The sequence below is a fragment of the Epinephelus lanceolatus genome, chromosome 9 (genome assembly GCF_041903045.1).
Source record: "Epinephelus lanceolatus isolate andai-2023 chromosome 9, ASM4190304v1, whole genome shotgun sequence".
NCBI lineage: Eukaryota > Metazoa > Chordata > Actinopteri > Perciformes > Serranidae > Epinephelus > Epinephelus lanceolatus.
This window is the reverse complement of record NC_135742.1, coordinates 10,705,931-10,717,711: the sequence shown is the minus strand read 5'-3', so window position 1 is coordinate 10,717,711 and position 11,781 is coordinate 10,705,931. Positions and strand designations below refer to the sequence as shown.

Sequence of the window (11,781 nt, the reverse complement as noted above, 5' to 3'; positions counted from 1 at the left end):
GTCAGTGTATTCTGGCTCAAATAAATAAGGGCGGCCATCAAACTCTGCAAAATCAAATTCCTCCTCCACAAAGTCGAAGTCTGGCAAAAAGTCAGCCATTATTCTATAAATCTTTCTTAAAATAAATGAATGAACTTTTCAGGCTAGTGTCCGGTTCTGCCTTCCAGCTGCTGCTGCTTGTTCTCGCGATATTTCGACCGTGCTTTTGAAAGCAGAGCTAGATGGTAAACAAACATGGCAGCACACCGGTAAGGTAAGACAACACGTTTACATGTCGTTTTCTATATGTTCTCTGACATTTATCCTAACAATATGAGGCGGTCTTTGTGGAAAAAAGCTTGTTTAGTGGACTAACTTTGCACTTGAAGGTTGCCCGTTCACTTTAGGACAATAGGAGACAGGTTGAAATAAACCGAAATTTCCCTTTAAGTTATCAGAAAAATAGGTGTGCACATATCAGCAGGTGCTGGGCTGGCGGCCCATCTGCAATGAGCCGAGAAGTGTAGGAGAAACATTTATTTGTAATGTGAGAATTCTTTATTCAATGTTTTTACCGGTTTGAATCTGTTTGTTTTTGAATTTGTGCTCATCCAAAGGTAGCGAAATAAATCAGTGAATGACTTTAAGAGTTACGTTGTTTATAATGATTTCTTTGTTTCCCTGGCACAAAAACGGGGAATAGGGCAGTTTACATCTGTAAGACGGCTACAATGAAGCCTTCACTTCTAAACCATTTGGGTTGTAACCACCTCCTTACATCTGCACAATCATAAAATGGTAATAAGGAGGTTTTATTGGCTACTGTACTAAGCCAATAAAACTACTCATACTGTATCATTCTTTGACACCTGAAGTGGCTCTGAATGGAACTCACCCTGGATTGTGACACAAGGGTTTTTCCTTCCTATTGTGTGCGCTTGTTCTATATTCAAGCTCCTGGCAGCTGCTGTGCCGTCGCCGTCAGCTCCCTTCACCCCGCAGTCAACTGAGAACCTTTTCCAATCTGCTGCAAGACAAGTGTGTTTGTGTGTACACCAGTGTATGTGTGCAGGCGTGACGTCAACTGTGATCCCTTGGGAACGGATAAATGACAAAAGATGCGTTTCTCCTCTTTCCCTCGCCAGTTTCAGGAGACAGTGCTGACACAGAGGCAGCAATGACGGAGAATCTGCGTCTGTCGGTTTGCCTGATGCCCCAGCAGACCCTCCACCGCTGCCTGAGCTGCAGGCCCAAGGGACAGTTGGGTCCTGAAGACGCCTCTTTTGTCACAATACTGTCAAGCCAAGGGTGGTCACTCTCCAACTGAGCCCAGAGGTGACAGAGCTGTGGAGAAGCCCTCTGACCTCAACGCACCTCACTCTGTCAGAGAGCTGTAAGTCTCAGGGACCCAGCGCCACGGGCAGGGAGTCACAGTAAAGAGTTAATGTGGTGACATGCAGAAAAAACAAGTTCACGGGGCATGCAACACTCCCAGCTCGCCCACGCAGCCGTAAGCACACACACAAAGACCTTGTCACTCAAGCAAACAGGGTATGTGATCTGACACAAGATGGAGGGTGCTTACGTAACACTTGAATCATTTCAAAGGTGTAATTGGATGTCTGTTTGGGTCGGGTGGAAGAGGCTCTTGGCACTGGCAATATCAAAGCTGACATTCATCAAAGTCTGCCAAAATAACTAACAGAGGTATTTCTGGATGGAAAAAAATACTCAAACATACAAAAAATCCGACCTGATATTCATTTTATTTTACATGCTGAACATATCTGGTACAATGTTTATGTCAAAATGTACATTTAGTAGTAAAAGGTACTGTAACTTCACCCAAAGTTTCATTTTAAATACTGCGTACTATCCTTGTTAAATGTAGACAGGAAGAAAAAAATATATATTTTCTTCACATTATAATTCTCCCCAAAATAAATTGCTTTCAGAGGGAAAGAGCACATTAATTCAAAACGACACATTAATTCAAAACAGATGCAAATTCATGTTTCGAAAAAGTGGTTGTCTTCACAAAAAAAAGAGATGGATGTGACACAAACTCACATCCAGGAATCACATTTCCTTCATCCAGTTTGAATTCTAAGAACGGCCTATTACAAACGATCATCTCTTCACCTTCGAGAGCAGAGCGTAGTGCACTCGCTGCCTTGTGTAAGGAGGACTTCCTAATCACCTGCTTGTGAGGCAGCAACAGATATGTAACATGACTTCTGTGTGCATACACGATGTAAACGCAGGTCCGAAGGCCTCATGTACAACACTTTGTTACATTCAGCATAAAAAAGTTGCATAAAGCTACAAACATGGACACAAATTCAGAGATTTAAAAAACACTGCTCACACAACACAACCGATACAAACTGCTTGTTATAAATCACAGAAGTGGATTTTTGTGTCGAGAAGACGCTTAATATCCTGCACAGCCCATCGACTCCAGCCATTAGTAATAAATGGCTGTTTAAATGTATCATGGCAAAGAAATGCCTCATTTTTACTGCTTTAAAATTCAATATGTTATTTAATCATTTCATTGAAACAAAAAAATTAAGGCAGCATGGAGGTATTGGAGAAGCACGTCACCCCCAAAATGACCATTTGTACATCAATTACTCACCCTGTGTTGTTATTCGTATGCCTGCGGTGAAAGAGGAATCCAAACACTGAGACAATTTCGTAATGAATTGAAGTCATAAAGTTTCATGTTTAACAACAGCAAAACTGTATCACAATCAGTAGTTTGTATTACTGTGTGACAGACCATAGATTTGGGATGAGACAAAACTGTTTTAGAACGTTGCAGAGAAAAGTTGCAGCGGAGTCTGAGCTCGACTCAAGCCAGCTGATGATGTCACCTGCAACTCAGCTGGTCAAATCGCTGGCTGCTGGTTTTAGAACATAAAGCACGTCACCTGTTTCTACAGCCAGTCGGCTTGTAGTGAAGACTGCTGGTCAAGTTAGAATGAAGGAGAAGGTATACGTCTATATGTCTGTCCCCACCAATCCCTCTGTTTCCATCCTCATGGGTTGTCGGTGTCAGATGATGGGTAGCTGCTGCTGCTGCTAGCTGTTTGTGTTTATGCCTATAATACGACTATAAAAGTATCAGGTAGGTCTAAATCCACTGGAGTTTGGAACAATTAAAAATCTTTGTGGGGGAATTAAAAAGTCGTTTTCCATCTGTTGGCCTTTCAAATGAATCAAGTGCTGGAAAATGATTTAAATGTTTCTATTTATGTAGGCCATTAATCTTATTTATGCACAGAGCATCAACAGAGAGGCCGAAGGAGGGAAGGAGTGAGACACTTTGTCCGTGTTATATACATCTTGTATATGAAACGTCTGTGTTGCGGCTGCTTTTTTCAAACAAATATGTCGCCTGCATCCAGGCGCTGTCTCCATGTCACACATTAGACGACAACTACCTAGAAGAACAGCGACATGCTATGATCCACCTCACACACAAACTAGTAGCGCAGCACTGGATTGCACGTGTGCTGCTGTCATTTCATTCATCTCACGGACTGATTTAGCGTAGCATGTGCAACATATAGACCGATGTGGCACTGTAATTAACGGACAGATTAAAGAGAGGAGCAGCTCTGTGTCTCTCTGAGTGTTGCTGAAGAACTTGTGAGTGAGTGAGTGGGGCGGAGCTGAGAGGACAGATGCACACTGGTATGCTCTATGTAACGCAACTTGACGCTTTATCGATACAAACGCTGTTGCCTCTATGTATATCGTGCATAGTCGTTATGTCGCTCAGCCCTAGTAGCCAGTAACTATCCTCATTCATATTCTAAGAAGCTACAAATTATATTCAGCCACAAAATAAGCCTGAAAAGCTGGAAATCAGAACAGAAGTACAGAGAGTTATTGCATAGAGATGATACACCTCTAGTTGCATTGGTGTGAACCAGCACGTTTTTAGAACGTTGCAGAATGGCGTGTTGCAATTAATTGCTTGTTTCAACTCGTCTTGTCGCGAATCTTTGGTCTGAACTGGGCTTAACATAATCTGACTAACTGATCGAGGCAGTGGTAGACCAGCAGCTCCTGTGTTCAGTGAAGTAAAATGACTGTTTTTGTAAACAGTCTGTCGGAGCATTGAAAAGTTTTACTTTTCATTCAGTTCCCCGACAGAAAGGTTTGTCTGTTTGGGAAGTACTAAGCATACAACTTGATAAATGAGACTTGAATTATTCTGCACAAGTTGTGAGAGTTTGTAAACTGATGTTTTGATATAGTTTTGCTGTTGTCGACTTCAATTTATCAAGAATTTTCTCCGTATTTGGATTCTTCGTTCACCTGGGGCAGGCAAGAAAAAGATTTCTTCATGAATTCAACATAACACAGGGTGACTTATTGATACACAAATGATAATTTAGGTGGTTATGTATTCCTTTAAGTAAAAAAATAATACATACTGGAATTTGTTGCCATTATGAATCAAATAATCTGTAAAAGGCAAGTACAAGGCAGTCCAGGACAACACAGTGTTTTGCTGCCTGTAACTATTCGATATCACATATTTGATATTAAGATAAGGACAGCATATCAGCCATATAATCAATTCATTCTCTCGTTCAACGTTATCCCTTAGTGTTTTATTCCTATTTGAATTTCAAAACAGCTCGGCAGTCAAATAATGTAGGTCATCCCATTTAAACATGATATAATAATCATCCTGAATTCCACAAATACTGTCTCATTAGAGCCACAGTGGAACCGCAGCAGTCAAAGACCATTTTGATTTCTCTCTGCATCGTCTACCTTTGTTCTTTGACTCTAATAAAACCCACACCAAAGTTCACTTCAAAGTATTTGTGGAGAATGTGCTGTTTTCCACACTCTTACTGTAAACACACACTCAATTTTTCATGAATCGGGGATTTAGTGCAGCAACATTATGCATGTATCCTTGTTTGTGCGTACACACGAGGCCCCTGGAGTTGGTGCAGACGAAGGCAGTGGTCATTTCTTTGTGTTTCAAAGTGGTTTCCCAGGAAGTGGAGCATCAGCTCCTGTAGTGTGGTCAATCATTTAAACTGACCAGGAATGTAGAGTCGTGAGGCTCTTGGCAGTTGTGCATCCTCACCTTTACAGATATTTAGTTTAGAGCTCCTCGAAGAAGGCCACCCTGGTCTTGGTGCTCTGTAGTGTAAGCTGTGGAGGAGACAGGGACAGCAGAGCAGATACAGTTTTTAATCTGTGGTGGAAGTAAACAAGAACAGAATATACTGCAGTGCAGCAAGCAGGAAAGCAAAACTGCTCACCAAATGGCAATGTCACAGAAATCACCACCTGCCCTTTCCCTCAGCCTCTCTGCTGGACCTAATCCTGCTATGTATTTCCAACGCGAGCACCATGTACAACAAGTCTGCCTTAATTTCTGACTTTATCGCAAGCAACACGTAGCAGATGTGATGTGACGGTCAACAAGCTTACAGGATGAAAGTCTGAACCTAACTTTAATAATTCAGTTTGAGTGCACATGTGTGAAATCCCCAGCACCCTGGATGGGTCTCTGCAGTTCTGGGGAGCTGGCTGCACTTCATGTCGTGCTAAAACCACTCCGTCATGAGAGCCTGCTCTTGTGCTGGGATTATATAGTGTATTTAAATCATTCTGTATACTCCATATACTGCAATATGCTGCAGTTACAGTAAGACCTAAAATTAGAAACACTCATATCCATTGATGAATTTAAAGACATCACAAAAAATGGGTGATACAGATGTGCTTGTTGTTCTTGAGAGGCCACTGTGTTTGAATAGTTGTTGCTCTATTGTGGATTTTTGTATTACATGTTGTTGCATTTTAATATGTTTTGATCTGTGGCTACCTCGGCCAGGTCTCTCTTGTAAAAGTCAATCTCAATGGGACCTCCTGGTTAAATGAAGGTTAAACAAATAAAAATAAAACAGTGACTACGTCCCCATACACAATATAGTCCAGGTTTTGCCTTTATTCCAAAGAAGACAATAGTCCTACTAAGCTGTTTACATGGCTAATGAAAATGAATATTCCACTTATATTCCCATTTAAGTGCAGCCATGCATACTCCATAGGAAAAAGTTTTCTAGTGGTGCAAACACAGCGTCCCTTTTTCCCTCCTTCAAACAGCTTCTTGAAAACGTTGGTGTTGCAATATTTGTGCACATATGAAAGCTGTTGATATCTAAGTCTTTCATGATGTTTGAAAGTAGGTGTTTTTCCAATTTTCCATAAATGTGGGCTTTTCTTTTGGACATGCATTTCTACCTCAGCCTTGCAAACTGTTGGCTACTTGGTGTGTGTAGAACGCATCCACGACAAAGCACAGAGCTGACCGTAAACAGACAAGAGGCCATGTGTTGCAAACTGCCGTTAAAATCCCAGTTGAGAGGCATATTCTGAATGTGTTATATACTTGTCCAAAAGAAAAAAAAAATCCTCCTCATCCTCAAATAATATCCGCATATCCTACGTGTTCATCACAACATGCTTAATACTGAAAAGGCCGAATTCAGATTAAACAGAATATACTGTTTACAGGACCTGCATGAATTTCAAAATATTGCTAAATTATGAATCATTATGAAATATTAGTGATCATGTTAACATAGTCAGTGTGGAAAATAGGGATGCCCCCTAATAGTTGACCAAACATTAGCCGACCAGAAAGGTCATCAGTCGGCAAGATTTCATTGGTTGCTTAGTCCTTAATCCTGAAACTTTATTAGGAGCTGCGCCTTGTCAAAATAAATCAAAACCTATATGACCAGACCATGTGGGAATTTAATTTGAAAGGACAGACACAGGAAGTGTCCACGCTCAGCAGTCAGACAGGAGTCAGGTTAATGGTACCTGCAGTTATTCCACAGGCTAGTTAATAACATGTCGGGCAGGAAATCCAAAGTGTGGGATCATTTTGAGAAGGTGAAGGACGAACCCAAGGTGATATGTAAACTCATCTTCATTGGTCGACTACAAACATGACGTATCATCTGAAACATGGAAGTAGCTACATGCCCATTAGCCCACAGCGTCATTAACAGGCGGCTCGCTCAGTGTGTGACGTGCACTTGTAGATAAAATATAGGCCTATATTAATGAAGGTTCATTAGTACAGTTTTGTATTTCTCTGTAATGTAGCACAGTGTTAACAATGTTACTGATACTATTCTTTCTCACACCTTCAACTCAAACCATTGTGTTGCCCCACCCAAAATATATCATTTAATCATTAAATCAATATCGTAAACATGCGGGCGACTAGTCGACTAATGGCCCTAAATGACGACTATTGGTTGACTAGGAAAATTCTTAGTCAGGGGTAGTAGTAGTAGTAGTAGTAGAAAATAATGGATCAAACGTTTTCAACTGACTGGTTTGTTTTACTGCAGTTCCAATGAAGACATTCACATATGCGTGTTTAATCCAGCCATGCCTCTGATCAACACCAGAGTAAATTTAAAAGGGCTCTCAGCACCTTCCAGCAAAACATGTGATTTGACTTGCTTCCCCTGACAAATCAATAGACTAAGTGATCATAAGAAGAGGATAATTGAAGAGTCAGTAGACGTGTGTGTTTACTGCAAACATACCCCCAAGGTTACTCTGTTTTTTAATGAATCTCTGATGCTATGTGAAAATATGCAGCATTATTGATACTTACACTGAAAAAAAAGACCAGACTCAGTCAGAGTTTACAACTGTCCCTGACAGACAAAGAAATCTGTAGGCTTTTCAAACTCTCCACCACAGGGGGAGCAGGATGGGTAGAAGATCAATGCCAGTCAGAGAAAGTACTGTTAATTGTTTTTCTCTCCAGGTTTAAATGAGCTGCTGATGGATTAATTCAGGCCACTGACTGTGCTTTAACCCCTTCAGCTAGCGACGCATTACCTCGTCTAATGCAGCACTACTTCAGATTGATTGGGCAAACTTTTTCCCCTCTTCAACATCTGTAGGGTAAAGGGAATTAAAGCGGCTGCAAAAGTAAATATTAGAGCGGGGATGATGGAGGACAGTTTGGGAAATCCAGGTTATTTCTGGGGAATGTGTAGATGGAGGGACTTAAGCAAATCCAAACAGATGATGTGTGGCTAAGGGGTGGATTTGCAGCATAATGTTTACAGATCACCTTCTATTGTCCCGGCTGACAGGCAGCCTGAACTGTACTTGTGAGTGTGAAAGCCTGAGTGCGTGTCTAACTCCGCAGCATTGTGCTCCACACTGCCCACAGCCTCCATGCAGGAAAGAGCGAAAACTCTTTGTTAAAGGTCCCAGGTATTAATACTGTGAATGGCAAAACAGCACAATGCATTTTCCAGAGGAGAGATCCTTCTGTATGTTGTTTCAATATGCAGCAGAGCACAATGAGAGCAAACCAAATGGTTGACCTCCTTCGTGTGCAACTCCACACAGTCTGGATGGACTCTGTGAAACTTCACACAGAATCACTGCAGCCCTTGTGATTCAGGTGTTGAGAATGAGCCCTCTTGGCCCTCTTGGCGGTACTAACAGAGCAGAACCTGTGGCCTGGTAGAAGTGCAAAGGCGCTGGGCCGTGTTAAGGGGCCATTCATTAATCATGGACGGAGTTTGGACGGAGAAAACTTTGCTCGGGGGTGCAGCCACTCCTGATGCTTCTGGCTCAGAGATCTGTGCTTCGTAGCACATTCCCTCTGCTCTTCTTTTCCCCAGGTCTCCCCCTCATCCCTTCCCCTCTCTGGCTGCTACTTCAGAGTACATTCTTAGCATGTCTCCGTGACTCAGCCTCCCCAAAACTTCTCTCCTCTTTTGGCAAAGCCAACTTCCACCCCTATCCTACCAAAATTAGTGCATATATTCAGATGTTTGAAGAAGAGGAAAAAAGCAGTGATGTTCTAAGGTACGTGTTTTGCATCCTTGACGCAGTAAATTCTGAAAGCACACATTAGACTCACTATCGATGCATCCGGGAGACGCACTATTATTTTCCAAAACAATGCTACATTGTGAACAACACATCTGTGTTGAAATCATGGAAACAGTGGCATCGTGTGACTTTATTTAATTTGAAATCATTTCTCATGTCACAGAAACTACTGAGAAGGAATCTTGTGCTTTGGATGTTATTGTCATGCTGCTGGTGACGTCCACCGCCACCCCTGCTCCCTGAAGCTCTGTGCACTGAGGCGGTGTCGCTGGCACAGCAAAGGGCCTTAAGGACTGCTGGTAGATAATAACTTCATGTTTTTGATTCCTAAAATGTACCCAAATTCACAGGTATGAAGGGTATAACTACAGGTATTCCTTTAATATATTAATCTCAACACGATTTGGCTTCCCACAATTAAATGAACATGATGCTTTAAATGCATGCTTGGAACAACATAACCAGAGATACTGGATGAAGGGAGATACCCAACTGTAGGCTTATCCAATGTTAAAAAAACGGTTACTCTTCCTGTCTCCTAAGTGGGCGTGGTTAGCTCTCTCTCCAATCAGAGCCTGTTCTCCCTCAACCCCCCCCCCCCCCTCCCCACCACCGTGTTGAACAGAGGCTCTGTGGATGTCTGTGTATGCGGATCGAGAAGCAGGTGGAATGAAAATACATTCTTCCTATTATTGCAGCCTATTGTTGCACAAAGCTTGGGCATTTTTTATTTATTACTAGCGGTAAATAACTGTTTGTAAGCTAACTGTGATTTTACCGCCTGTTTATCAAGATCACGAGATCTCGCGAGAACTTGTTTTCTGAGATGGACAGGGCTCAAATAAAGTTAATTTTCTCTTGATCTGTGCCGATGAAAAATGCAGCTTTAGCGTCAGAATGTTGGTAAGGTGTGTGGCTTGTGGAAAATGAACCCAATATTTACTTTAGTGACTACAGGGCTAAAGAATTGACCATAAATTGTGATCACGTTCATTTTCCTCATTGACGACAATACATTCAGAGCTGCCTCAAGTCTCCTACGGGGGCGTGGCGCTGACGTCACTGAATCAGGAAGTGAGCTGAGTTGGGTATCTCGCTTCATCCAATATCTCTGACGTAACTAACCTTAGCCTGCGTTACCTCACTAAATCCCCGTCCTTCTCTCCCAAAGATAGACTAAACTGACCAATGTAATTGCATTTAACTAAAGATATGTTTCCAATAACAGTTTCATTTGGTTGGACTCTGTGATGGTAAATTTACTTTTAGTCAGCTTATATATTAGGTACCATTTCATGTATATTTTGCTGCTAGTGGTTACTTTTTTTTATACCTGTTATGTATTCAGTTGCTCTTTCAAACTCGGTGCCAACTAATTTGGAACAAGACTCATGAGCTGCTTGGACAGAGACGGATGAAATTTGTGTTTCAAATGACACTTGCGCTGCAGAAGGGGAGAAAATTAGCATGTCCACCCAAGTGTCATGTTTCCATCACTGCCAATTGGAGCTGGAGCCAATAAATACCCGTGACTACGGCAGAGTCATTTGTCCTGGGAATGAATGTTGACTGTAACCTTTCCCACTAAAGACCAAAGTCTGATGTTAGTGGGAGTTAGTGGACTTTTTGTCCGGTGGGAAAGGAGCTTTAGTTTCTTACTCTTGATCCCTTTTCCCTTCTCCCTGCAATGCCGTGTGCTCCCGCCCCTTCCCTCACAAGCAAGATGAATGCCGCCTGCCTCTGGTTCAATTAAACCAACACTTTTAACTTAGCTGCTTCTCCCCCTGCATGCCAAAGGTGCCCCATCCATCCAGATGACTAATCACCAAGCAAAAATTAATTAGTGCTCCTTTAACAAGTGTATTTTACAGTTGGAGACAAGAAGGGAGGAGGGGTGGGCTTTTTTTTGCCTGTTACACAATGTGCTGAGAGCACAGCTCAAATTTTCATTTGATACTTTTATTGAAATTACAGAGATAGTGGAGTAGGCAGATAAAGCAGAATGAGTCTAATCTGCCAGTTCATCAGAGGACAGCTGAAATAGAATCTACTTTTTATAACTATTCCATTGCCTCTGACCAATCAATTTAGAAATATCCCAGAAGCTGAAAGAATCTGTCACTTTTTTTGTGTCAATTCATATCATCACCGAGCCAGCCACTTGGGTAAGATGAAATAGCTATTCTTACTGATGGAGCCGACATTACATGCATACAGAAACACAGATTTCCCTCTTGGTTGATCTGTGGGAACTTTTTTTTTTTTTACACCTAAGACCAGTAATCACTGTGCACTTTCAGAGGTCATAGTAAAAGATGAATGATTCCCGCTCCTCCCTCCAGTGGGCCCCATCAAAGAAGCAACTTTAGGTTGAAAAATTAACCCAGGGCCAAGTGGAGACCGTTGCTATTGAGCGATGCTCTGAGAATCAATACTCCGCCTTAAAATAATATGATGGTTAGGCGTGGGTGTTGTACGAGAAAGGACTATCAAGTTTTTGATAGATACTTATCCCTGGGAGATGATGTAAGATCAGTAATAAGACCACTTTTACACTTTGATTCATGTGTCTCCAGCTGTTCAGACAGCTAAAACGCAACTTATAGATGTAACTAAATTGCATTAGTAGTGTGTTTTTCTCCCTCTTACACGACTTAATGGATATCTACATTCACAGGCCACTTATCTGATAGAAAAAAGATTAATCTGAAGAGATACAAGTGCGATTCAAAGTGGATTTGATGCAATTCAGTTGTGATTAGGAGTTGATATTCTAACTTTTTAAAAATAACACTCAACTTTTAGCTCAAATACTGAATCAGAATTGTCAAGATATGCTGCAATGCACCAGCAAAGACAGGGAGAAAGAAGACA

At 41.6% G+C, this 11,781-nt stretch overlaps 1 protein-coding gene across 1 annotated transcript in view; it reads right to left on the bottom strand.

Moving 5' to 3' along the window:
• Positions 1-1,726: 1,726 nt before the first annotated feature.
• Positions 1,727-11,781, bottom strand: part of nf2a (NF2, moesin-ezrin-radixin like (MERLIN) tumor suppressor a) — a 42,575-nt gene continuing 32,520 nt past the window's right edge. Inside the window, exon 16 of the mRNA XM_033620357.2 lies at positions 1,727-5,169. Coding sequence (XP_033476248.1) covers positions 5,119-5,169 — 51 coding nt within the window. The 3' untranslated portion in view covers positions 1,727-5,118. The remainder of the gene's footprint in view (positions 5,170-11,781) is intronic.